The sequence below is a fragment of the Aquarana catesbeiana genome, linkage group LG01 (genome assembly GCF_042186555.1).
Source record: "Aquarana catesbeiana isolate 2022-GZ linkage group LG01, ASM4218655v1, whole genome shotgun sequence".
Lineage (NCBI taxonomy): Eukaryota > Metazoa > Chordata > Amphibia > Anura > Ranidae > Aquarana > Aquarana catesbeiana.
Window position 1 is genome coordinate 681,893,630 of NC_133324.1, and position 23,858 is coordinate 681,917,487.

The following is a 23,858-nucleotide window of genomic DNA, read 5'->3' on the forward strand; positions in this document are numbered from 1 at the left end:
TCGTGTCATAAAAATTATTCTATAAATCTCTATTTCTCTTAAGTGATAACTCTACGAGGTGCAAAATTGGTCTTATGTCTTCCGTGACCACCACCAATGGGCAGAATGCCTGCTCACTTCCCAGTATTGACCGTATTACAGAGTCAAATTCGCCTGATCCAGTGTCTTTAAGGATGATGTTGGGGTGCACCTACAGAGAATGCATTGGATCCACGTGATTCCACTTTCACACACTCAATCGTCCGTGTGTAACCATAAAAACAAAATGGAAAGCCATAGTGCTCTCTGCTACAAATCATTTATTAAAAGCCGAACATAGGGATTAAAAACACTCACAAAGCTACATGAATAACAGGCATATCAACAGCTCACCACGCTGATACAAAAGTGCAAACGTCCCGGGTAACAGTTCCTCCCACCTGTACACGTAACGTCCCCCTGTAGGGCTTCTTCAGCACATCTGAACTATTCCTCATTTGAACATCATTTGGTATTTTCAGTGACTACTATAACATGTAAGATGTTCCTTGAAGAAAGTAACAAAACTCCCAACTATTAGAAGTACACAGGCATTAAGAAATCCTGTGACTGGGCATCAATTATCCAGCTGCTCACTTTGTGTCGACCTCTGAGGCCCTGTAGTGAGACTATTGCTAGTTATTAATGCTCTAAAAGGAGCACAGCCTCACCCTACACAGAGAATATCCAAGTTCATGGGACACCACCACGAGTTTTAATAGAATTATATGCACCATTTACAGCATCTGCTGTTGTAATTCTGATCGTTAAGAAATGTCAGTGATACTCACGTCCAGACAGTAATGTAACAGAATTTTGAAATGCTGTAGCCCTCGCATAGGCAGAAATTATTTAATTATGGTTTAGAACACTCACCCAAACACAAGATATGGGGGGGGGGGGGGTGATATAGGAGTGCTGAATTATATTATACTTTTAGCAGACACTCCTCTAATGCTGATTAGTCTAACAGGTGATAGGACTTTACAAAAAAAAAACATATAATTGAATACAATGAAATTATGATTTTATAGAAAACCAAATATGATATGAATGCTATTTAGGTCTTCTTGAGGAGGTATAAAATATGTCCCATCAGCATTCTAATTACCAATACCATTGCACAGAGCAGCCCCAAACCTTCTCTGCTAGGGTCCCCACAGGCTCTCTCAGTTCCTCCTCTTTTGTGGTTGCCCCATAGCAAGCAGCTTGTTATGGGAGCAGATGTGTGAGCTTCCTGCCTCAGTCTTTGTCAGTAGAGGGAGAAGGTAGAGACTAGATGCATCTGGATACAGCGATGGATCAATTGAGGAAGTATTTAGGGAGGTGGGAGGTGTTGTAATATGTTTTTACCTTAATGCAGGGAATGTATTAGGTAAAAAACATTTCAGCTTTAGAACAATATTAAGCTGGCTATACACTAGTAGAATTTAGTCTGATTTTCTAAATATTAGTAGGGTCAAATCAACATTTGTTTTTGACCGTGGTGACAAGAAAATTTGTAGGCGCAGGATGGAAAATGTTTCCCTAATGAAAAAATTTCTAACAGTGTGATTTTTGTTCAGTAAAATACGTTTTGTTCAATTAGTTCAAATGTTAGAAGCAAACAAAATTTTGAAATACTTTTTAATGAGATTCGTCAAGTCATCGAATGTACTAAGAATTTTCATGCAAATTTTCTTGCAAATGTTAGTACAAATGATCATTCGAAAATTTCCTGGTGTATGGCCAGCTTTAGAATGAAGTCATCTGATATGAGAGTTACTGTGATAAATGATTCAGTAGTGTGTGTAAACATCAGCCTGAACTACATATCTCTTTAAAAAAGAACAATTGAGTACAGTCTGTGATACTTTTTTTATTTGCATTAACATCCAAATTTTCAAGACAAGCTTTTGGGGTGTACCTCCTTCTACAAGGTCCAAACCGTACTAATACACAAAGTTTATTAACTAACAGTCTGATAAAATTTTGTGTATTGGTACTGCTTGGGCCTTAAAAAAGGGAACGCCCCCCAAAAGAGTGTCCTGAAAATTTGGATGTTAGTGCATATAATAAAAAAATAATAAAATAATGATAAAAATATAATAAAGTATCACAGACAGTGCTCAATTGTTCTTGTTGCAAGCACACTCATTTGGCTACAATCACATTAAGCTCTTTAAACAACAAGCTTTTTTATAGGTGGTAAAAAGAAAGTAAAAACAATGTGAGAGCCTACAATCAATCCGGATGGCTGAATAGAATAATACATATTTCATATATATCTGGCCAATATAATATATTTGTAGTCTTATCCTTAATAAATAAAGAAAAAATATACAACACCAATCTACTCCACATAAGCACATCTGAAGAAGCCCTACAGGGGGTGTAACGCGTACAGGTTGGAGGAACAGTTACCCAGGACGTTTGCACTTTTGTATCAGCATGATGAGCTGTTGATAAGGATGTTATTCATGTAGCTATGTGATTGTTTCTTTTTTTTTTTTTTTTTAAAGGCAAATTTTTATTTGGTTTTGTGGTACAAAACAAACATACAAACACAAATACACACATTTCGAGCAAACATTGCTCATTACAATACAGAGTGTAAGACAATGGTATATATTTGGCATACATGTTTTCATATTGTACAGCTGCATATGTTTATTCAGTTTTCATCAAACTTGGTATCATTGACTGGAGTTTCTTTATTAGCTTTATATGGTAGGTGTAATAGTGTTTTCAGAGCTAGTCCACAGACCCCATATTTTGTGAAATTTTTTTGGGCATCCTCTGGCTTCGTATGTTAATTTGTATAATGGTATAGCCTGATTAACCATGTTCAGCCAGAATGCTATCGTAGGTGGGGATTGTGATTTCCAATGAATAGTAATAGATTTTTTGGCATAAAATAATACAATTCTCAGGAAAGTTTGCTTGTTTTTAGATATACTCTCATCGTCCACATATCCCAGTAGGCATCTCAGGGGGTTGCAGATATTAGGCAATTGGGTCAGGGAACTGACAAAAGCAGTAACCCCTGACCAGAACCGCCTGATCTCGGTGCATTCCCACATCAAGTGGAAGAAGGTGGCCTCCACAATGCTGCATCTGGAGCACATTGCCGATGGTAGTTTTCTAAGTTTAAATAATAAGGATGGCGTAAAGTATGCTCTGTATAATAATTTGGTTTGTATGACCCTATCCCTGGAGGAGATGACAGAGGGGACCTGGAGGGGAAGTATGTCCTGCCAGATATCCTCCGTCAGCCCAGGGATATCAGCTTTCCACTTAGTGAGCGTGTTACTGAGTCTGTGCGTTGTGGTGTGCAGTAGAGTTTTATAGTATGTGGAGATCAGTTTGTCATGGGAAGGATCTATTAGTAATTGCTCTAGCGGAGATAATTGGACAGTTATATTACGCAACCCAAACTGGGTGGTTGCTGTGTGGCGTATTTGCAAGTAATGAAAATAGGCTGTGCGTGGCAGCTGGTAGTCCTGGCGAAATTCCTCAAATGACCTAAACATATTATTGGAGAATAAATGCATTATGGTTTTTACCCCTTTTTTCGACCAGTATTCCCCATCTGTCCTACAGGCGAATTCCTGTAGATTTGGGTTCCCCCATAATGGAGTATTTGGAGAGTAGGTACGGTGCTCAGTATCTGGCAGCATTTTAGTTAATTTGAGAATTCGTAGAGTCATTTCAAGGATTTTAGTGCTTTCCCTCCCTCTAAGAGATAGACGGTGGACCAGATATTGTAAGGATTCGTACAAAGTGAGTATGGCTGCTTCTAGGGACGTAGCCGCATTGTTGGCTTCAGGGAAGAACCACCAATGGGCATGAACCAGTTGTGCGGCTATATAGTATGTCTGGAGACATGGTAGTGCCAATCCTCCCTCCAACACCGGCAGTTGAAGAGTATTTTTTGCAATTCTCACTGCTCCCCCCTTCCAAATGAAGGCGATAAGGATAGAATCAATCTCCTTAAATTTAGTTTTAGTGATATATACTGGTGAATTGCATAGGAGGTATAGGAAACGTGGGAGGAATATCATTTTAAAGATATTTATCCTACCTAATATCGTTAAGGGAAGATTGGTCCATGTCTTCAGTGTGGTCTTCATTCTGTTAATAAGTGGGTCTAGATTATATTTGCTATAGGAGGACAGAGGATGTTGGATCATGACCCCCAGGTATCTGAAAGAGTCAACTATTTGTAACGGGCAAGAGGAAGGGGGTGTAAACACCGCTTCCTGATCTATTTTAAACATGAGGGATTTGTCCCAATTGACTTGAAACCCTGAGAAGAGGCCGAACTGTCGAATAATTTCCAGCAGGGTTGGGAGAGACGATTGGGGGTCCGCCAGGTATATTAACATGTCGTCAGCGTATAGAGATACTTTCTCTTCTAGGCCCCCAATCGTCAGTCCCTTTACTTCCCCACTGGATCTTATCAGTGCCGCCAGAGGTTCTATCGCAATTGCAAATAGCAACTGCGACAGGGGGCAACCCTGCCTAGTACCCCTTTTAATCAGGAATGGATCGGTTACTGATGTATTTATCCGCAGCCTAGCAGTAGGCTGTGAATATAAAAGTTGAACCCACTTGATAAAGGTATTTCCAAACCCAAATTTCGCCAGGACTTCCAGCAGATAAGGCCATTCGACCGAGTCAAATGCCTTGTGCGCATCTAAGGCCAGCACCGCTCTATTCCCTACAACATCATGGGTGGCCTGCAAGTTTGTGAACAGTCTCCGTAAATTTATGGATGTTGATCGTCGTGGAATGAATCCAGTCTGATCCGCCCCAATAATGGTGGTGATAACTGAGTTCAATCTCCGGGCGAGCACCTTGGCTAGAATCTTGACGTCTGAGTTAATTAATGATATTGGTCTATATGACTCACACAATAGGTGGTCTTTATGAGGCTTGGGGATGAGGGCAATCAATGCTTCTGACATAGAGGGTGGTAACTGTCCCGTTTTTATAGCAAAATTATAAACTCTCAGTAAATGGGGTATCAAAAGTTCCTTGAACTGTATATACCATTCTATGGGGAAGCCATCCAGTCCCGGTGTTTTGTTTCTGGCAAAGGACTGTATGGCTTCTCCAATCTCCTCCTCCGTTAGAGGGTCTCAAGGAGTGAGGCCTGTTCTTCTTGGAGCCTTGGTAGCGTGATGCCGGCCAAGTAGTCGTCTAGTTCTACAATAGTATAGTGAGCTTTGGTAGCATATAATGAGGAGTAAAATTTCACAAAAGCATCGACTATTTCCCCACTCTGTTCCACCACTGTACCTATTGTATTCTTAATTCTTGGGATACTGCACGGTTGATAATCAGGCCTAGATAAATACGCTAATAATCGGCTATTTTTGTCTCCAAACTCAAAGATTCGCTGGTTTTGATACAGCAATTTCTTCTGAGTGCGCTCTAAAAGGACTAGATCCAGGTCTCTGGATCTATGTTTCCAGGTATTGTGTGTGTTGCTGGGGAAGGGGTGGTGGAGTAAGCAGCCTCGGCTGCCCTAAGATCCTTCTCTGCGTCCTTTAATTTGGACCGGGATGCCTTACGGGCCTGCCCAATCGCCGCAGCAAAAATGCCACGAGTGGTGGCCTTAAAGGCATCTCAGGTCAATGGGACAGAGACACTCTGACGGTTACGTAACCAATATGCTTTCATTTCCACTGTGCCCTGATCCACCACCATCTGATCTGCTAGCCACAGTGGGCTCAGTCGCCACATGCGGTATGAGGTGGGGGGGCCCAGGGCAAGATCCACCATTAAAGGGGAATGATCAGACACCGCCCTTGGGAGATATCTGGCCTCAGTCACCTTATTCAATAGCTCAGATGAAACCAAACATAGGTCTATTCGGGACAGAGTACCATGTGTTTCAGACTGACATGAGTACTCCCTCCCGTCTGCGTGCTTCCACCTCCAGGTCTCCACCAGATCAAATTGGGCCAGAAAAGAGCACAGGGGTGTGGGGGGCAATGTAGAACACTTGAACCTGTCTATGGAATTGTCGAGTACCGTGTTGAAGTCCCCTGCTATCAAAAGAGGGCCTTCTGCTATTGCTAGGAGGGAGCTCATTACCCGTTCAAAGAACAATTTAGTGAAGGGTGGTGTGACATAGAGGCTTGTGACCGTGTAGGGCTTACCCCATAGTTCAAGTACCACAATAACAAAGCATCCATTAGGGTCAGTTTTAATATGTTTTATGGTGATAGGGGCCGATTTTGCTATAAGGATAGACGTGCCTCTTGCATACGTGGAGTAAGTAGAATGTATTGCATAGGCAATTTTAGCTCTCTTTAAAGCCATTACTCTTGATCCCTGTAGGTGGGTTTCCTGGAGGGGGATCACGTGTGGACTATGTCTTGCCAAATAATCAAACATCAGTGACCTTTTGACCTTGGAGTTAAGCCCCCTAACATTCCATGAAAATATACGGAGCTTAGACATGCATATAAACAATTTATAACTATTCGTGTCCATTTCCCATTGCCCGCCAGAGCCCAGCCCCGGACAAGGTCCAGCGAGCCCTGAGAAATAGACCCAAACATAAGTATCTTTGATATGTTACTCATCAATCTATGAATCTCACTCCTAGATTGCAGAAACTGTAGAACCAAAAAATCATTTTTAAAGTATGCATATACCATTGAACACCAGCGTCTTTTGTAGATAACCATGACGTTGTAGCAAAACCCCTCAAAGTATTCCCCAACAAATTTTCCCCCCTCCCTAACCCTCCCGGCTCTCATCCCCCAACATATGAGAGCTTTGTTCCCATAACCAAACCTATGTGGCAGGAGGGCCATGGCTCAGACCCCTAGCCAACTAATCTCAGGAGACGTGGAAAGGTCCACAGCTCTGGGCCTCCATCCGCATTTGTCCGCACAAAATAAAGAATGTGTGGTGTCTCTTGGCCTGTAAAATCATGGTGATAAAGAATAATAATAAGAATAATAGAAAAAGGAAAAATAAAAGTCAGGGAGGATGATAGGTTGCTGAGTGGCATCCGAGGGTAGCGTGGGAGATGTCTTCTTCTTCAGAGAGGTGCAGGATTTATAGTCCCGTCTCGACTGTGTGTAGTTGGAGATGTATTTTCTGCTTCTGGGGATGCAGGAAAGAAAGTCCCATAACAGCTGCAATGGGGTGTAGTGAAGGCCGCCAGGTGGGCTTCATGTAGAGTGCGGCTCTATCGGGGAGGAGATCTCCTATCCTGGTTCCTGCAATTCGGATGTGCTAAGGTGTCCACCCATTGTGATGCCTCTCTGGGATCCATAAAGAAATAGGCCTTGCCCTGGTAGATGATGCGCAAACGTGCAGGATATAACATGCCATATGGAAGGTGAAGCTCACGTAACCTGCGTTTAATTGCCAGAAAAGTGGCTCTCTGCTTCTGCGTAGCTATGGAGAAATCTGGGAAAATAGTGATGTTATTGCCATTAAAGGAAACTTTGCCCCTCTCTCTAGCTACTCTGAGAATAGCCTCTCTGTCACGGAAGTGTAGCAGCTTTATAATCATGGCACGTGGTGGGGACCCAGGTGGTAAAGGGCGCATGGGGATTCTGTGTGCCCTTTCTATGGCGAACATTGGCGAAAAGGTGTTTGCCCCGAACTCATTCAGCAGCCATCTTTCCATGAATGTTTCTGGTGTTTTGACCTCAGCACCCTCTGGGAACCCCAAAAAACGCAAATTGTTCCTTCTCAGGCGGTCTTCCATATCCGTGAGCTTATCTGTAGTATACTCATGGGCCTGCCGCAGTTCCCTCACAGAGCCCTGTAAGGGGCGTGTCTCATCCTCCATATCACTAATACGTTGCTCAGCATTAGTCACTCTATGGCGAATATTGTGGACATCCTGTTTCAAAAAGGATAATTCTGTTTTGATGGTGTCCATTTGTGTAGTGAGAGATGCATGGCTGTGCTGGATGGCTGCCATAATCTGGGCTAGTGATGGCTCTGCAGGGCCTGCATCATCCCTGTCTGCTCTGGGGGATTGAGGATCATGCCCCTCCGCAGGGGAGAATAAGAGAGGGTCTTCTGGGCTTAAGGTAGGGGGGGATCTTTGTGACTCACCCTTCCCCTTGAGCTGCTTCCAGGGTGTGGATGTGGAGGCTGCCTGCCGCTGTGTGTCTCCCTCATGCTGATCGGCGCCATTTTGGTGCGGCCTGCATGGCAGTATCGACGGCCCGATTCCCGGGGCCTCCTCCATCGGTGGACCGTATTTGACCATCCCCCGTTGGTCTCAGTGCTCTCCGGGTACTGTGGGGGTATATGGGACCCTCGGATGTCGGCCTGGATCACAGGATTTTGGCAGGATATGTGCGGTGTGGACGGAGCTCAGGCTGAGCACGTCCTCACATCCCAGGTGCTGGCCACGCCCCCATGTGATTGTTTCTAATCCCTATTCAAAATGTATAAAAAGTTGTCGCTAACTCGAATACACATACAAATACATTTAGTGTATGATAAATAACCATACGAACCAATAACCATAAGTAGAATAAAAGGAAGTCCTCAAATTAAGGAGTCCAAACACAACAAGTAAAAAGTCTGTATAATAACAGGTGCTCTTAGTTATCCATGCTCCACCATCACTCATGTATTAGGAGAAATGCAGACTCATCAGATAACTAGATATTAGGAGATATCGTAGGCTCAGATCCTTTAAAGGGTGTGTTGCATCCCTTGATGTATCCATGTACTCACAGGACAATATAGCTTGGTATGAGAAAAACGATTCACATAGCGCAATATGCTTTGATGTATACAGATGCCAAATAATGATAAAAATGCACACTTACAGGGGCGCATGCGCAGAAGCTTCCAAGATGGCCGCGTAAGCTGGGAGCTCCACACTGCCTCAGCCATCCAGCCACCCTAACGCCGGTTCGTGACCAGCAGACCCCCGCAAACAGCGGGAGCCAATCGGGGAACCTTCAAGGAGCACCTACATGCCAAGCAGCTCTGCTTGCCGAGACATTGGACGGCAATTCTCCACCGAGGGTAAACCGGCCGAATCCAAGATAGCGGCCATGACTCAGCCACGAAACCAGCACTCAGGAGGACAGCAAGAACACAGGCAAGTCCTGACCCCTGCTATACTGGCCTATACTCCCCTGGCCTCCACCAGCATTATCCACATCTCATCCCCCTCTCCTGCCTCAACAGAATCGCTTATTGAGTGATCGATGGACACATACAGGCTATCTCCTATGGGGGAAACCCCAGTCTGCATAGACAATGTCACTACCCCTGGAGGTCCAGAGATGGACATCCCCCTAAATGCAGGTGACCTATACCTCAAACTATCCGAGCTGCTTGACAGAGGCCTCACACTGCCAACAAAATCACCAATGACATTCGCTCTGACTTCCAAAACCTGGGATCCAGGAGGGAAGGGATCAAACACAAGCTTGACACTACAGTATCCAGGGCTAACCAAAACACTGACCATATACATGTTATACAAGACCAACTGGATACGGCCCTAGCCAGGATCGATGATCTGGAAAATCGTTCAAGGATGGATAACTTTAGAACAAGAGGCCTACCAGAGTCTTCCACTGATATCCCCAAGGCAGTTCAGGAGCTCATTAAAACCCTCATTCTGTCCATAGCACCACACAAACTGGAGCTGGACAGAGCCCACAGATCTCTGGGACTACATAGGAAAGATGGAGCCCCCAGGGATGTGGTGGTCAAGCCTCACTATTACTGGGTAAAAGAGGACATAATGAAAACCTCACGCCAACAATCACACATATCCTTTCAGGGAAACAACATTCAGATTTTCGCAGACATTTCTCCTATGACCATCCAACGTCGCAGAACCCTTAATCTGCTATTAATGATCCTTTCGCAAAAGGAAATCAAGTACTGGTGGGCCTTTCCCTTTGCTTTAAAATTTTCTTATAAAGGCAAAACCCACTCCTTCACCAGCTTTCCAGAGTGTAAACGGGTGCTCCTTCACCTGAAATTTATTACCCAGGTCTCCGCAATGGATACTACAAGCCTCCAACCAGGATCTACCAGATGGCCCACGCCCACGAGCACAAACGCCCATTCGTGGAAATCCACAAAAAACAGGAGAGTGAAAGAAGCCATGCCCACCTGACCGTGACAACAGGAATACCCCTCTGCCACTTGTTACAGCTCGGCGTTGCCTAGCTAATTGTACCGGGGTCTCCCCTCCAGAAATGGTTGAACCCCAGGAACCCCATTTGAATCTTAATCCATTTATTACCCCAAATTAATTGTTCCTTCTAGAACTCCTTTGGGACCCCAACACACCGAGGACCAACATGAGGGTCACATAATTTCCAGGTTTTCAGGAGACATTCAAGCACTTTAACAATGCCTGGAAGGGACACCCTTACATGAACGTTTTCGAATTTCTCAAGCGACAGCAGCAAGGTGCACCCCCCGAACGCTCCCCAGAGGGCTTATGGGACGATATCAGACCATCCCAACCTACCATGATTTAGTCTGATGAAAAATATTGATAAGGTTTCTCAACCTTTTTACTAATCTTCCACTTGAAATGACTTGGGTCACCCCTTTATAACCAATTTCCCTTTTACCTAAATATGGCCTAGTGGCCAAGTTCTCTCTACACCCGCTGGTTACGATTCTTAAATCAGTTAATGTTATAGTTTTTACAGTTTTTATGTTTTTTACTAACTTGCTTCCTTTCCAGGGTTGACTTTGGCTGAGGCAGTAGTGGTGCACCTCCACCCATCCTTCGACTATGGCTGTTCCATACCCAAATGATGGGACTAAAGCCCAATTAGAGGGCTATGTTTATACTGTATATACTGTATACTGTAATGTAAAGCTTGTGTTTGATCTCTTCCCTCCTGGATCCCAGTCCTAATACGGGATACCCCTCTCTATGCTTACTTCTCTCCTCTCTTTCTCCCAGTAACCTCTTTTCTATTTTTGCCAGTGCACGGACATCACCACGCATCTCATTTCCTCCAGGTCCCAGGTTCTACTTCCAGCCACATCTAGATCCTCCCCTGATTCCAAAGGCAAAGGGTAAGTGATCCCTGTAAAGATTTAGTTTTTTGCTCCGTCTGCCATGCCACATAGTACCACGCCCACCCCGTCTCTCCGAGTAGCCTCACACAATGTTCAGGGCCTAAACTCAGCTGTCAAGAGAAAGAAAGTTCTCCAGGCTTACCACTCCCAAAAAATGGATGGGGTAATGCTACAGGAGGCGCACTTCCCAAGACGGTACATCCCCTCCTTCCTCCATGCTCACTTCCCACAATTCTATTTAGCGAATGCTGAGGATAAGACGAAGGGGGTGCCTATATTATTCGCAAAGAAGTGCAAATTTACAGTACAGCTAGAAGATAGAGATCCAGAGGGCAGATACATCCTAATAAAGGGAATATTGGATGAGCATCTCATTGCCTTCATCTCTTATTACGCTCCCAATAAGGGACAATTAAAATTTTTCCAGACGATGTTCCAAACCCTAGTTTTAATGTTAGGAGGAGACTCCAACACAGCATTCAACTCTTAGAAAAGTCGAAACCCCCAGCCTCACAACTAACTCGCCCCACTAGAAATAGCTCTAACATCGCCAAATTAGTATACCAACAAGGTCTTGTGGAAATATGGTGGGAACTTAACCCCACAAAATGTGACCACACACACTATTTGAGCCCCCACCAATTTTACTCCAGAATTGACCACATATTCATCTCCGCTAAACACACCCCCTTTGTCAGCAAAGCCCACATTAAAGATACAGCTCTATCTGATCACTCTATGGTTCTCCTTTTTTTTACGAGGATGCCCCACTAGACCACACATGACACATTGGTACCTCAATGAGTAGATACTTAATGACCCCATTAGATTCATAGAAATTGAAAAAGCATTATAGGATTATTTTCTCCTTAATGACGGAAATGGCATCTCGGCCGAGACCTTATGGGCGGCCCATAAAGCAACGATCTGAGGCAAGCTTATACAGATAGCGTCTCAGCTCAAAAAGGAAAAATCCTCAGACATAGATAAGCTAGAGAAGGACTTTGTCATTCTAAGCAAACGCCACAAGCAAGACCCCTCTAAGGTCTCCATAGCACAACTTGATACGGCTTGCTTAGCCTTAAACCTGGCACTCACGGTCAAGGCCGAGAAAGCCATCCATTGGGGTGGAGCAAAATTCTATCAACATAAGGACAAGATGAGCACTATGTTAGCCACTAAGCTTTCCCCCGGGTTTCGATCCCTCACATTACCAAAAATTTGTCTGAAAGACGGATCCATGACCCTAAACCCCCAACGCATATTACAAACATTTCAATTGTTCTACTCCAAATTGTACCAGGCGGAGACCACAACAGATGAGTCCAAAATACATTCCTTTCTAAACGACCTACCTATCCCCACATCAAAGAATGACCACAAGGAAATAATAGATGCCCCTATTTCAGCTGAAGAAGTCCTCGACGTGATTAAAAACCTTAAAGGGGGCTCAGCCCCCGGCCCCGACGGATTTTCCGTACCTTACTACAAAACATTTGCAGAGACCCTAGCCCCACGCCTAGCTAAATTCTTTAACTCCAAACGAAAGGGAGATGCAGTAGACCCTCACCTTAATGCTGCATTCATTGCAGTTATTCCAAAACTAGAGACATAGAACTAGTTGAGAACCACAGGCCCATATCATTGATTAACAATGATTTGAAAATCCTGACCAAAATTTTAGCAAACAGAGTAGGGTCTTTCATCAACCACTATATACACAAAGACCAAGTGGGATTCATCCTGGGAAGACAGGGCCCAGATCAAGTAAGGTGGGCTATAGATGTAATCTCAATCCTTCAGTCTGGGTGGGACGGGGATCTCCCCCAGGAAGGTCTTCTGCTGTTGCTGGACCTTCAGAAGGTCTTCCACTCACTATCCTGGTCGTACCTATTTGCAGTCCTCAAGCTTTGGGGATATGGGGAGAACTTTCTGGGAATCCTGAGATCTTTATATCATAACCCCGAAGCTAGGATTAGATTGCAGGGCTACTACTCAGACCCTATCAAAATCTCCAGGGGAACCCAACAAGGTTGTCCACTATCACCCCTGATATTCGCCTTAGCCATAGAGACCTTAGCAATAGCAATCAGGACTAATCCGAATATCAGGGGGGTCCAATGTGGACACACCAACCATAAATGCGCACTATTCACAGACGATATCCTATTATTTGTCACTTCCCCGATCACCTCTTTGCCCAACATTGGAACAAAGGTGATAACCCCCTAAATTGGGATTTTGAACAGACCACCCACTCAGAAATATATAAAAAGCATTCTTTAATGATATAGAGTAAAAAACATGTAAAATCCACATATGACAAAGATGCACAACAAGTGTTACATAGAAAATCAAATAATTACTGTACACAAGATTGGCATACAATAAAATTGCCCAAATTGCCTAAATATTTCTGAGTGGGTGGTCTGTTTAAAATCCCAATTTAAGGGGTTATCACCTTTGTTCCTACTAACTGGGATGGGACCACCACGCTCTATGTGATATGATGGGAGCCTTCCTTTTTTCTCTTTGCCCAACATTTGTAAACTACTAGACTCCTTTGAGAATGTCTCAGGGCTGCAGGTTGACCTTGCCAAATCCCAAGCACTAAACATCTCCCTACAACCGCCCGTAGTTGAACATTTGAAACCAGCTTTCAAATTTAAATGCAGTGACTCTTCAATTCGATATCTTGGTATAAACCTCACCCCCAAGGTCGAATATCTATACCAGGCGAATTTCCCCACCATGTTCCACAAACTCAAATCTGACCTCAAAACTTGGTCCTCATTTCAACTATCTTGGCTCAGTAGAATTCATTCTATCACAATGACTTCTCTGCCTATTTAGATTACTTCCCGTGGCGATAAGAAGAGATCAACTCAAAGCATTCCAAAAGAAAGTAATCAAATTGATCTGGGGGAAAAAAGGGGTATAGAATCGCCCAACGCATCCTATTTAGCCCCAAATCACAAGGGGGCCTAGGCCTACCCAACCTTTTGTGGTATTATAAGGCGGCAAGACTAGCTCAACTATCCACGGTCTTCTCTAAATTTGAGAAACCTGATTGGATTCACATAGAAAGACAAGCTGTCCCCGGTATATACGCTAGTCTACCTCCTGTGGTGTCCCCGAAAATCTAGACCCCCCATAATGTCTCCCACACTATCCCATTCCCTAGCGTTATGGGACAAATTGAACCAACTACCCTCCCTGACCTCCAAAATTCGCCCTCTAGCGCACATATTCCACAACCCACAATTCCTGCCAGGTATGGAGATTAAATCATTCCAATGGTGGCTGGATAAGAGGATGTACCATATTGAACACTATTTCTCTATGGCAGGCCCATTGACCATGAAACATTGTGTAAACAAACTAGAATTACCGGCCTCAGAGAGATTTAGGTTTCATCAAATTTCCCACTTTCTCTCCTCAATCTGGAAGAACAAATCCATACCCCCAGAGTTCACAAACTATGAGCGTTGGTGCGGACAGGCAACGGAGCAAAAAAGTGGGATATCAATAATCTACGCAGCACTATCCAAACCCTCTTCCAGGTTTCCATATATGGAGGCATGGGAAAATGACCTACAGGACACCTGGGACCTGGAGGACTGGCACCAAGCAGTATCGAGAGCGTTTAAAGGTATAATGAACGTATCCTTAGTTGAAGCCAACCTGAAGGTAATCACCAGATGGTACCTGGTACCCACTAGACTAGCTATTATTTTCCCCTCAGCCTCCCCACTATGTTTTAGGGAATGCCACACCCTTGGTTCCATGATCCACGTTTGGTGGGAATGCCCAAAAATTAGAGGGTTTTGGAACAAAATGTTCAGCCTTATAAGGAAAGTATCGGGACATTCAGTTCCAAAGTCTACCCAAGTGGTGCTCCTGAATTTCCCCATACCTCAAACCCCCAAATACACCCAAAAACAAATCTTCTTTATCCTTTTGGGGGCAAAGATAACCATTGCCAAAGCTTGGAAATGACCCTCGGTCTTGTTCCATGCAGCTAAACGAAAGATATATTGTGGATCATGACCCAAGAAAAAATGGTTAGCTCCATATTAAACACCACCAGATCATTCAAAACAACATGGGAACCCTGGGCTAGATTGGTAGGAAACCCACTCATCCCTGGAACCTAATTAACATAAACTAGGTGCCCCCCCCCCAGAACCTGGCTCTGCTCCCTTCCCTTCCCTCTTTATCTTACCTACCTTTTTTTACAAATAACCACTGGTTAAGCATCTAGAAACTCCCTGTCAAGACTGGAATGTTCCTTCCTCTGATGTGATACACTCAGTTAGATTTCGCAGCAACTCTGGAAACTACTGTTATTTCAGAGTTGCTGGACCTGGTAACATTACAGAGAGCACTTGATACTTACCCTTTGCAGTCGACTCATGACACAGTGTGTACCCACTAGGGGTGTCATGGGCGACGGACGAACAAGGTACCTAATTAGCAGTTGTGACTAATTACCTGGTTGTTAGATAAACTTCCCTTTTTTGTAACAATGCCTTACCAGTACCTTGACGAGAGATGTATGTTTATACAGACAACATTTTTGTCTACTATATTGCGAATGCCATCTCATGTTATGCGATTTATTTTCAATAAACATTTTGAAATTAAAAAAAAAATGCACACTTACACTTATACACTTCCCGATGTTGATACATTGAGGCTGCGCGCTCGCTCTTGCTGACGCCATTTCCGATACGGTTGGTTCCGATCCTTGCTGTGGTGGAACGCACATCGAGACATGGTTACACGGTGTTCCTGTTGCTGAGTGATATCGCTGTACATGTTGATGCTAGCATATTAGCACCCCAAAATGTAAGTGTGCATTTGTATCACTATTTGGCATCTGTATACATTAAAGCATATTGCGCTATGTGAATCATTTTGCTTCTACCGAGCTATATTCATACTATGAGTACAAGGATATATCAAGGGATGCAACACACCTTCTAAAGGATCTGAGCCTACGATATCTCTTAATATTTAGTTATCTGGTCAGTCTGCATTTCTCCTAACCCACGAGTGATGGTGGAGCACAGATAACTAAGAGCACTTTTTACTTGTGGTGTTGGACTCCTTAATTTTAGGACTTCCTTTTATTCTGTTTATGGTTATTGGTTTGTATGGTTATTTATCATTCACTAAGAGCTGGTTAACACAGGGGCAACACGACTCTGGCCGCGACTTTGCGAGGCGACCTGGACATGACCTGAGCGCGTACCACAGCGCGACTTGGGGCGACTTACAAGGCGACTTCAACTCTCCTCCAGGACAGGCAACTTTCCAGTGGCCAATCAAACAACAATCAGCTCTGTGGGAGGGAGGGGGGAGGGAGGGTTTGCCTGAGAAAACAATTTTCTCTTCCTGTATTGTTGCTTCAGTTAAGACATGATCCGACTTTGGAGGCGACTTCCATTGAAATCAATGGGTACAAGTCGCCTAGAAGTTGGATTGAAGTAGTACAGGAACCTTTTCTGAAGTCGGAGAGACTTCAGTAGTGTACATTAAGACGTGTCTCATTGACTAACATGGAATTTGACATGCTGCGCGACCTGGGGCGACCAAGGGCGACTTCAAGTCGGATCCAAAGTCACCCCTGTGTGAATGGGCTATAAATGTATTTGTATGTGTATTCGAGTTAGTGCCAACTTTTTACACATTTTGAATTGTTTGAAGGTTAATTTACTCACTTGTAAAAGGGGCAGCTCTACTAACTATTTACTGCACTTTATATAGTTTGGCGCCACCTCTTGTCTATTCCTAAACTACATGATTTTTAATCCTTATGTTCGGCTTTTAATAAACTATTTGTAGCAGAGAGCACTATGGTTTTCCATTTTGTTTCTATGGTTACACACGGACGATTGAGCGTGTTAAAGTGAAATCACATTTATCCTTAATAAATAAAGAAAAAATATATAACACCAATCTACTCCACGTAAAGAGACTGTATAAATTTGATTTAGATTGCATTTCTTTAAGTGTTAGGTTATATACAACGACTTCAAAAACGTTTTTTAATTCATTTTAGTCAATTAAGTTGAATAAGCATTTGTATTTTATTGCAACGAGCAGGTGCAAGCTCACCACAATTTCTAGATTGTCATTTATTGTAATGAATGAGTCAGAGGAGGGACAACCTTCACCAACCCCTTTACCAAGAATCCTAAACACTTATGCATTTTTTGCTAGAGGAAGGAATTCATATTAGAAGGATTTTAATGCTTTAAAAAGTGTTATGAATTATTTATAAAATAAATATTTTGATAAAAAGATGAATCTATAAACTTGTTACATTTTTGTTTTACAAATAAACATTTACAGTACATAAAAAACTATTGCCCAGAGCATTATGGGTAGGGATGGGCTCGATGTTCGAACCAAATGTAAGCTCGACTGGAACATCGGGTGTTCGCCAGTTCGCCGAACAGCGAATATTATGGGGCGTTTGCCGGAAATTTGAGCGCCGTGGAACACCCCATAATGCACTGCGAGATCGCAGTGCATTGCTGTATGATGATTGGTCAAAGCATGCACCTGACCTGCGTGCTTTGGCCAATGGCAGCGCACCCTGCTGAGAGAGCCATAATTGGCCAAAGGCAGGGTTCCTTTGGCTAATTATGGCTCAGGGGGACTAAGTACACGCCCCACACTATATAAGGCTGCATACATAGTATATAGTGCGTGGATGGAGATAGTTTGAGCTAGATTAGGCAGGCAGGTTAGTTAGTGGCAGTGTATTTGATATAGATACAGTCTATATATATATATATATATATATATATGTTTTTCATATCTTTCTTACTAGAAAGCTCTAATCTCAAGCGAACAGCATCCCCTAAGGAAGCCCAGTTTCAGGGCGAAAAATGTTGGGAACTAAGCTAATATCGCTGTACTTATAAGGACTGTATCATATGAGTCTTATGTATTGTACTAAATTGTTTTAATAAGGACATACTATTTTTTAAACTAATGTTTGAAATGAATACAAATTCTTTTTATCAATTTTTCTTGGATTTTTCCTAAAATGTTTCTCAAATGCACCTAAAAAATCCCCAAAATCTTCAACTGTAAATATTATTTTAGTGTCTTTTTAAGTGGGACAAATTTTGAATAAAGTATTTATTTGCATCAAAACTTAAAAAAAAAAAACACTGGTCAAAACATTGCAAAACTGGGCAACTCATTAATATTTCATACTTCTGACATCACGGAGCTGGTGGATGTTAGAGACCTTGTGCTCCTCTACCTTCCATTTGAGGATGCCCCACAGAGAGACATGCTTGGCCAATCCATCACCTTTACCATCAGCTTCTTTAGCAAGGCAGTGGTCATCTTTGAGGTGTGTTTGGGGTCGTTATCATGTTGAAATACTGCCCTGTGGCCCAGTCTCCGAAAGGAGGGGATCATGTTCTACTTCAGTATGTCACAGTACATTTTGGCATTCATGGTTCCCTCAATGAACTGTAGCTCCCCAGTACCGGCAGCACTCGTGCAGCCCCAGACCATGACACTCCCACCACCATGCTTGACTGTAGGCAAGACTCACTTGTCTTTGTACTCCTCACCTGGTTGCCACCACACATGCTTGACACCATCTGAACCAAAGTTTATCTTGGTCTCATCAGATCACAGGACATGGTTCCAGTAATCCATGTCCTTGCTTGTCTGCTTGTCTTCAGCAAACTGTTTGCAGGCTTTCTTGTGCAGACCAATTTGATGCAGTGTGCGGTGTATGGTCTGAGCACTCACAGGCTGACCCCCCCACCCCTTCAACCTCTGCAGCAATGCTGGCAGCACTCATATGTCTATTTCCCAAAGACAACCTCTGAATATGATGCTGAGCACATGCACTCAACTTCTTCGGTCGACCATGGCGAGGACTGTTCTGAGTGGAACCTGTCCTGTTAAACCGCTGTATGGTCTTGGCCACCATACTGCAGCTCAGTTTCAGGGTCTTGGCAATCTTCTTATAGCCTAGGCCATCTTTATGTATAGAAACCATTCATTTTTTAGATCCTCAGAGAGTTCTTTGCCATGAGGTGCCATGTTGAACTTCCAGTGACCAGTATGAGAGAGTGAGAGCGATAACACCAAATTTAACACACCTGCTCCCCATTCACACCTGAGACCTTGTAACACTAACGAGTCACATGACACCAGGGAGGGAAAATTGCTAATTGGGCCCCATTTTCACATTTTCACTTAGGGGTGTACTCATTTTTGTTGCCAGCAGTTTAGACATTAATGGTTGTGTGTTGAGTTATTTTGAGGGGATAGCCAATTTACACTGTTATACAAGCTGTACACACACTACTTTACAATGTAGCAAAGTGTGATTTCTTCAGTGTTGTCCCATGAAAAGATATAATAAAATATTTACAAAAATGTGAGGGGTGTACTCACATATATATATATATATATATATATATATATATATATATATATATATATATATATATATATATATATATATATATATATATATATATTTATACTCTGCATTCACTGTAGCCTATATATTCAGTGTAGACTCTATATTCAGTCAATGCAGGCAGTGTAGTTTATATAACAGTGTATTGTTTTGGCCCTTCAGGTCTAGTATGGATTTTAAGGGTAACCCTGTGCCAAAATGAAAAAAAATGGTGTAGGGGACCCCCGAAATCCATACCAGGCCCTTCAGGTCTGGTATGGATTTTAAGAGGAACCCCGTGCCAACATTTAAAAAAAATGGCGTAGGGGTCCCCCCTAAAATCCAGATCAGATCTGAGCATGCAACCTGGCAGGAATCAGGAAAAGGGGAGGTGAGAGAGCGCACCCCCTCCTGAACCATACCAGGCCACATGCCCTCAACATGGGAAGGGTGCTTTGGGGTCCCCCAAAGAACCTTCTCTCCATGTTGATAGGGACAAGGGCCTCATCCCCACAACCCTTGCCCAGTGGTTGTGGGGGTCTGCAGGCGGGCTGGCTTTTTGGAATCTGGAAGCCATCTTTAACAAGAGGGCCCCCAGATCACACCCGCCCCCCTATGTGAATGGGTAGGGGTACATTGTACCCCTACCCATTCACCAAAAAAGTGTCAAAAAAGTAAAAACAACATCAGACAGTTTTTGACAATTCCCTTATTAAAAAAAAAAAAGTGTCCCGCTATGTAAATCCATCTTCAATCACTGCACCGATGGTCCATAGAGAAAAAAACAAAAAAAACCTAGAAAAACTCCACCTCCATGGGAGGCATTCCGCAGACTGCAGCCTTTTTGCAGTGACAACTGTAATATAGTGAAGGGCGGGGCCACCCAGTGATGACCCCACCCCTTCTGACTTTATATGATGTCAGAGGGGGGCGGGGTCACCCATTTAAAGCACTGGGTGGCCCTGCCCTTGCCTATATAACAGCTGCCAAAGTGAAAAGGCGGCATTCGTCGGGACTCCTCCCATGGAGGCGGAGTTTTTCCATTTTTTCTTCCTTGGGACCGTCGTCGTCTTGATTGACAATGGATTTAGATAGCAGGACACTTTTTTTAAATAAAGGAATTGTTGAAAAAATGTCTGCTGTTGTTTTTACTTTTTTGACACTTTTATGGTGAATGAGTAGGGGTACAATGTACCCCTACCCATTCACATAGGGGGGGCCGAGATCTGGGGGCCCCCTTGTTAAAGGGGGCTTCCAGATTCCAATAAGCCCCCCACCCGCAGACCCCCACAACCACCGGGCAAGGGTTGTGGGGATGAGGCCCTTGTCCCCATCAACATCCCTCTTCATGTTGAAGGCATTTGGCCTGGTAGAGTTTAGGAGGTGGGGCGCTCTCTCATCCCCCCTTTTCCTGCAGCCTGCCAGGTTGAATGCTCGGATAAGGGTCTGGTATGGATTTTGGGGCGGACCTGAAGCCATTTTTTTTTATTTTGGCGTGGAGTTCTCCTTAATATCCATACCAGACCGGAAGGGCCTGGTAATGGACTGGGGGGGCCCACGCTATTTTTCTCAATGATTTTTTATGTATATTACCGGGATCCGACAATACATTACAGCCGCGAGCAATTTTTAATGACATTTTTTCTTTTAAAAATGTCATTTTGCTGCGGTACTGTTATAAACATGGGAAAGAGGCGCTACTTTACAGGCAGACTAAGGGGACTACCCTAGGCACGATTATGAAAGGAATATTTCATTTTTATTGTTTCACTTTAAGTATTATTAAAATCACTGCTCCTGAAAAAAATGGCCATTTTAAAACCTTTTTTTTTTGCATTGATACATGTCCCCTGGGGCAGTATCTGGGTCCCCAAACACTTTTTATGACAATAACTTGCATATACACCTTTAAAATGAACACTTTTGGTTTTTCACTTTTGTGTCCTATAGACTTTAACAGCGTTTGCATGTTCGCACAAATTTTTTGTCTGGTCGCATGTTCTGGTACGAACCGAACCTGGGGGGTGTTCGGCTCATCCCTAATTATGGGTTAGCTAAGGAGACAGGATAAGAGTAGCCACCAATATAGTATATGTGCTTGTGCTGCTAAATCCTGCTACCAAAGTGTCACGAATAAAACCAACAGTCAATGTAAATCTAATAAACCTGAACACTGTGAAACTTAATGAAAACAAATGTATCAAAAATAAGAATAATATGATTTTTTTTTTATACATTTGTTTTCATTTTGTTTCACGGTGTTCGGGTTTCTTACGATTCAAATTGACTGTCGGTTTTATATGTGACACTTTGGTAGCAGGATTTAGCAGCGCAAGCACATATACTTTTATGGTGGTTACATTGGTGTGGGAACACATTCAGTGATTGCAGCAGCTAATAAGTATCATTTGTTTATTTGTTAAAGGGGCAGAACACAATTATTATTTGTCTGGATAACAGTAGTCATATTCTTTCAGGGTGACTGTCTCTCACCAAAACATTGGACTGCGCTGTCTGATATGGGATGGGCCACTGTAATAACGCATTCAAGTGTGCATGTAAATGTGAGCTTGAGCTATTAACTGCTGTACATAAAAGCATTTCAGATAAATTTGCAAAAAAAGGAAAATAAAAGAATAAAAGTATGATGCAAACTATTAATATGCAATATTATATATGTACATTTTCAAGAAATATATGTAGGAACATTTATTCCTGACCATAATAAATAAAAAATAAAAATATGTACAAAATCAGTATACAATATATTTTTACGTGAATCAGTACTGCTTGGACCTTGAAGAAGGGGACATACCCGGAAAGCATGTCCTGAAAAATTGTATGTTAGTGCAAATAAAAAAAGTATCAGGGACAGTACTCAATTTTCTCTGTCACAATTGCACTAATACGGCTACAATCAAATCAAGTACGTTTAGATAAAAACACTCATGAATTATTTTAGGGACAGAAGTGAATATACATATGTGTACTTTCTTCTAAAACCCCATCCTTCCACACTTTGGGTCATATTTGTAAAACCGTTAATGTGTGCCTTCTTTCACTAAATATCCACTGGTGGGGAACCATCACTGCCACTTAAAACACATGCACCTGGAGCATTTACCTGCAGTGAATGTTTGAAAATGTCAGATTCACAGTTTTATAAATATGGTCCTATAAGTGTAACATTTTAATTACTTTTTGTTGTTGTTGCTTCCTTTTGCCTTTATTGTGCTTCTGATATTTTTGAAAAACAAAAAACAAAGTTAATGTTTTGTATCTGTGTAAAAAGAAAATTATCTTGTTTTTAGCATCAGCGTGCACACCAGGATCCTGCTGCCCTGAAGTTCAGCTTCTATGAGGTCATCTCAGCTGACAGCCAATCATCTTTAGAATTACGGTCACTTCAGAAGAAGTGTCTGATGCCTGGGTGGTATTCTACACATATGGACAGATGGCTTGACTATTTTCCACCTGCTCAGGTACTATCCACTAGATAATTATACTTGAATGTTGTTTAAAATATAACAGATTATGACACTAAAATATAGATAAAGAACTCTTTTTGACTAAGAGAATTCATATATCCCTAATACATCCCAAATGCCACTATTTATGATTAGTCAGAAGACACGAGCAAAATAGGCAAAACTTAAACACCTGCTCAGGTACTAGATAGCTCATCCTAAAGAGAGTTTGCATATCCCTAATGCAACATAAATACCAGTAGAACTCCACAGGTTTTATTGTATGATTAGTCAGAAGACATGAGCAAAATTAACTGCTTTTTCTGGCCAACCTTAACTACTTGCTCAGGTACTATTTACTAGATAACTATTCCTTTATGTTGTTTGACATATAACAATCTATTGCCTTGCACCAAAATACAGTTAAAGGGATTGTAAATGATCATCTTGTAAAACAACTCATTCAGTTTAAAATAGAAACAAAAGGCAAAACATTTGTTTATAGATATAAAAAAAATTATAAATACTTTCTTCCCTTTTATGTAAGTGATCACTTTCCCACTGTTTCCAGCTGCATAAGAGCTAGGAGAGGAGAAACAGCAGTACACTGATCTTCCCAGTGAAATGCTGTGCGGGGGGGGGGTGTCAGGACAAGTCTGATCATTAGAGGAGAGTATACTGAGTTCCCAGCATAGCTTGAGAACTGGCTATGATGCAGTCTCCTGCTTAGTGTGGTCAGTTTTTAATAGGATAGCAGAGGACTGGCAGGAACACCAGGGATTTCACACAGAGGAAGCAATACAAAGAGAACAGGATACTTTTTCATAAAAGCACATGGTACAGCAGGCACATATCGGAATATGAAATGTTGAGTTTACATA

General features: G+C 42.6%; 1 protein-coding gene across 1 annotated transcript in view; it reads left to right on the top strand.

Annotated features, from left to right (window-relative positions):
* Positions 1–23,858, top strand: part of LOC141111136 (bifunctional heparan sulfate N-deacetylase/N-sulfotransferase 3-like) — a 379,040-nt gene that overhangs the window by 331,337 nt on the left and 23,845 nt on the right. Inside the window, exon 11 of the mRNA XM_073603175.1 lies at positions 22,822–22,992. Within this exon, the coding sequence (XP_073459276.1) occupies positions 22,822–22,992 (171 nt within the window). The remainder of the gene's footprint in view (positions 1–22,821; positions 22,993–23,858) is intronic.